Below are 3029 nucleotides of genomic sequence, written 5' to 3' on the forward strand. Positions count from 1 at the left end.
AAAAAAAAAAAGCCTACAGCACCCAGTATTCCCAGGCAGTCTTCCATCCAAGTACTAACCAGGCCCAACCCTGCTTAGTTTCTGAGATAAGACGAGATCAGGCGTGTTCAGGGTGGTATGCCTGTAGATGCATGTACTACTTTCATAATAAAAATGACCACTGTAAAGAAGGCACTATGTTCTAGAGGTCTGAGTGAACACGGCTCCCTACCGGAAATCGCTTAGGAAGCGCTGAAGGTCATGGGAGTCGCCCAACTTTGCCTTTCGCTGGTCTGCACGTTTCCCCAGGCTGCTCCAGGCCTGGTTTAACTCTGTGCACTTTTCCTGCAGATCTTCTGCTGACTCAGGATGGGACTGGATTAGGCGCTCTGCTGTTTCACCAAGGGAGTTTACCTGTGGGGAGAAAGTGGTAGGTAAGCTTGCAGTAAGGGGGTGTGCTCTGTAGAATGGGAGAATCTGCTCTGCCTGGGGCAAAAATGCCAGAAGATGACTTTGGGTCCTTTCACCTTGTCACCGAGAGCTGCAAGGTCCCTCTCGAAGCCCTCATGCTTGCGTTGAAGGGCCTGGACACTGGCGAGATCATGTCCATAATTGTCTGTGTTTAGAGCTTGATTCTTCTCTTCAATCCATTCTTTGGTTTCATCAGCATCTCTAGAAGCAAGACACATTCAGGTTAAGAAATGCTGAGTACAGTTGCCTTGATTATCAGACAAACACTAAAAAAATTTATTTTATTTATTTATTTTTTTGAGATGGAGTTTTGTTCTTGTTACCCAGGCTGGAACACAATGTATAATCTCAGCTCACTGCAACCTCTATCCACTGGGTTCAAGTGATTCTCCTGTCTCAGCCTCCCCAGCAGCTGGGACTACACGTGCATGCCACCACACCCGGCTAATCTTTTGTACTTTTAGTAGAGACAGGGTTTCACCACATTGGCCAGGCTGGTCTTGAACTCCTGACTTCGTGATTCACCCGCCTCAGCCTCCCAAAGTGCTGGGATTACAGGTGTGAGTCACTGTGCCCGGCCCTAATATTTTTATTTTTAGTAGAGGCGGAGTTTAACCACGCTGGCCAAGCTGGCCTCAAACTCCTGACCTAAGGTGATCTGCCTACCTTGGCCTCCCAAAATGCTGGGATTATAGGCATGAGCCACTTGCCTGGCCTAAAAATATTTATTTAGCTGGCATTTGTACATTTGTCTGTGGCTACCACCAATAGCTCTAAAAATCAAAATAATTCACTTAGCAGGATTTACCGAGCATCCGCCCTGTGTCAGATACAACATCAGTAATATGAGCCAGCCGTTGCTCTAGGATCAGAGTCAGCAAGCTTGGGGCTGTAAGGAAACGAGCAGTCCCATTTCTCCCTCTCCCAGCCTAGGACTGACCCCTCACCTGTGGAACCTCTGCACTTCATGGGCACTGCCCAAGAGCTGGCTCCGTTCCTCGGCCAGCTGCTGTAGGGACCGCCAGCGCTCATTCAGCTCCTGCGGGACAGCAAAACATCAGCTCCACTGCACCTCCTCTCCTGTCATGCCGACAGTCAGACTTTGGGAAAATGGCTTTGCTTGAAGGGGATGCTAAGGCACATTATAATTTCCTGTTTCTAACCTTCCTAGCTGAATAAATTAGTATACATAAACAACAAAACTCCAGTCAGAGTCACGCCAAAACTTGCTGTGCTTGACAGCTTTAACACCCACAAACACCTGACCTAGGCATCCCCTCTGATGCAGGGAGAGAGACACAGCTGACTTTTCCTCACTCTCAACTCCTAGCCTGGGGCCTGGCAGGTAGCAACTGCTTCTTAAGTCACTGCTGCGTGGAGAAATCCCAGCCAGTTTGCTGCCTCCCAACACCCACCCAGCAGACTCTCAGGCCACAGCAGGCCTGGAAGAGCCGGCATGCTGCAGGACCTTGCACTTTCCTGAGAATATACTCCTTCCAGCTCCTTGCCCTGCTGGAAGTCAGAGGGAAGGCCTGCTCCACTGTTGAGAACTGGCAGGCTCTTGACCAGGAAAGCCAACCAAGCTACCTAGCAGCCATGAGCGTGCTGATGTTTACTTAGGACATACTTGGACCCGGAAGAGTGAGGTATGTCACAGCTCACCCAGCTGACGAGAACAAGAGCTCTGCTGTAGACAGGGAAGGAAGACAGTGGAAAAACCAGTGTAGACAGAGAAGGCAGATAATGGAGATCAGGGAAGCTGGTCATTGCTTCTTACCTTGATGGAATTAAAGGTGGCCACGGTGTGAACCATCAGACGGGCAGACTAGGTAGGGAGGAAAGCAGAAGGCAAAACTAATCAAGTATCTGACAATTAGAGATCTGAGCTGCAAATGCCACTGACTAGGTCCTTGTGGTCAACCTAAATTACATTAAATGGATACTGGCAACATTCTCAACAGAGACATCAACAGAAGTGTCAACTACTAGGAAGTCATGAAAATACCAAAAATGCACAATTAGACCCAGGTCAGTAATTAATTTTATCTGATGAAGAGTAAAAAGAGAATGGTGAAAACCACAATTCTAGCAGCTAGTTGGACAGAAAAAATACATAAAGGACTAATGATTAGTGTCATTTCTTGTCTATACTACAGGAGAACATTCCAGAAAAAAAAACAAAAACATAAATTTAACAAATGCTGGCAGCTGATATTGTTTAACAGTCAGGAACACTAATAATTACTTTCACTTCCTATTATAGTTATTGGGTTGCTGTTCTTTTTAACAGTATCCCCTTGAATGCAGGGCAACAGCTTTACCAGAGGAAAAAAAGCAGTGAATTTTTTCTCTCAGCCCAGCACCCACTAAAGCAATGAATTAGCTTTCAACAATGGAGCTTTTAACATAGTAGTTAACTTCTAAAAATCTAAAATCCCTTAGGGCCAGGCAGGGTGGCTCATGCCTGTAATCCTGAGGTGGGTGGATCACCTGATGTCAGGAGTTTGAGAACACCAGCCTGACCAACATGGTGAAACCCTGTCTCTACTAAAATCACAAAAATTAGCCGGGCATGGTAG

General features: G+C 46.8%; 1 protein-coding gene and 1 pseudogene across 1 annotated transcript in view; both read right to left on the reverse strand.

Annotated features, from left to right (window-relative positions):
* SPTAN1 (spectrin alpha, non-erythrocytic 1) overlaps positions 1-3029 on the reverse strand; it is an 85791-nt gene that overhangs the window by 33231 nt on the left and 49531 nt on the right. Inside the window, exons 28-31 of the mRNA XM_037745944.1 lie at positions 2228-2275; positions 1398-1489; positions 507-651; positions 212-393 (exon numbers count right to left, since the gene is read on the reverse strand). Of these exons, the coding sequence (XP_037601872.1) occupies positions 212-393; positions 507-651; positions 1398-1489; positions 2228-2275 (467 nt within the window). The remainder of the gene's footprint in view (positions 1-211; positions 394-506; positions 652-1397; positions 1490-2227; positions 2276-3029) is intronic.
* On the reverse strand, positions 11-129 carry LOC119474188 (annotated as a pseudogene).

The sequence above is a fragment of the Cebus imitator genome, unplaced genomic scaffold (genome assembly GCF_001604975.1).
Source record: "Cebus imitator isolate Cc_AM_T3 unplaced genomic scaffold, Cebus_imitator-1.0 Scaffold216, whole genome shotgun sequence".
Lineage (NCBI taxonomy): Eukaryota > Metazoa > Chordata > Mammalia > Primates > Cebidae > Cebus > Cebus imitator.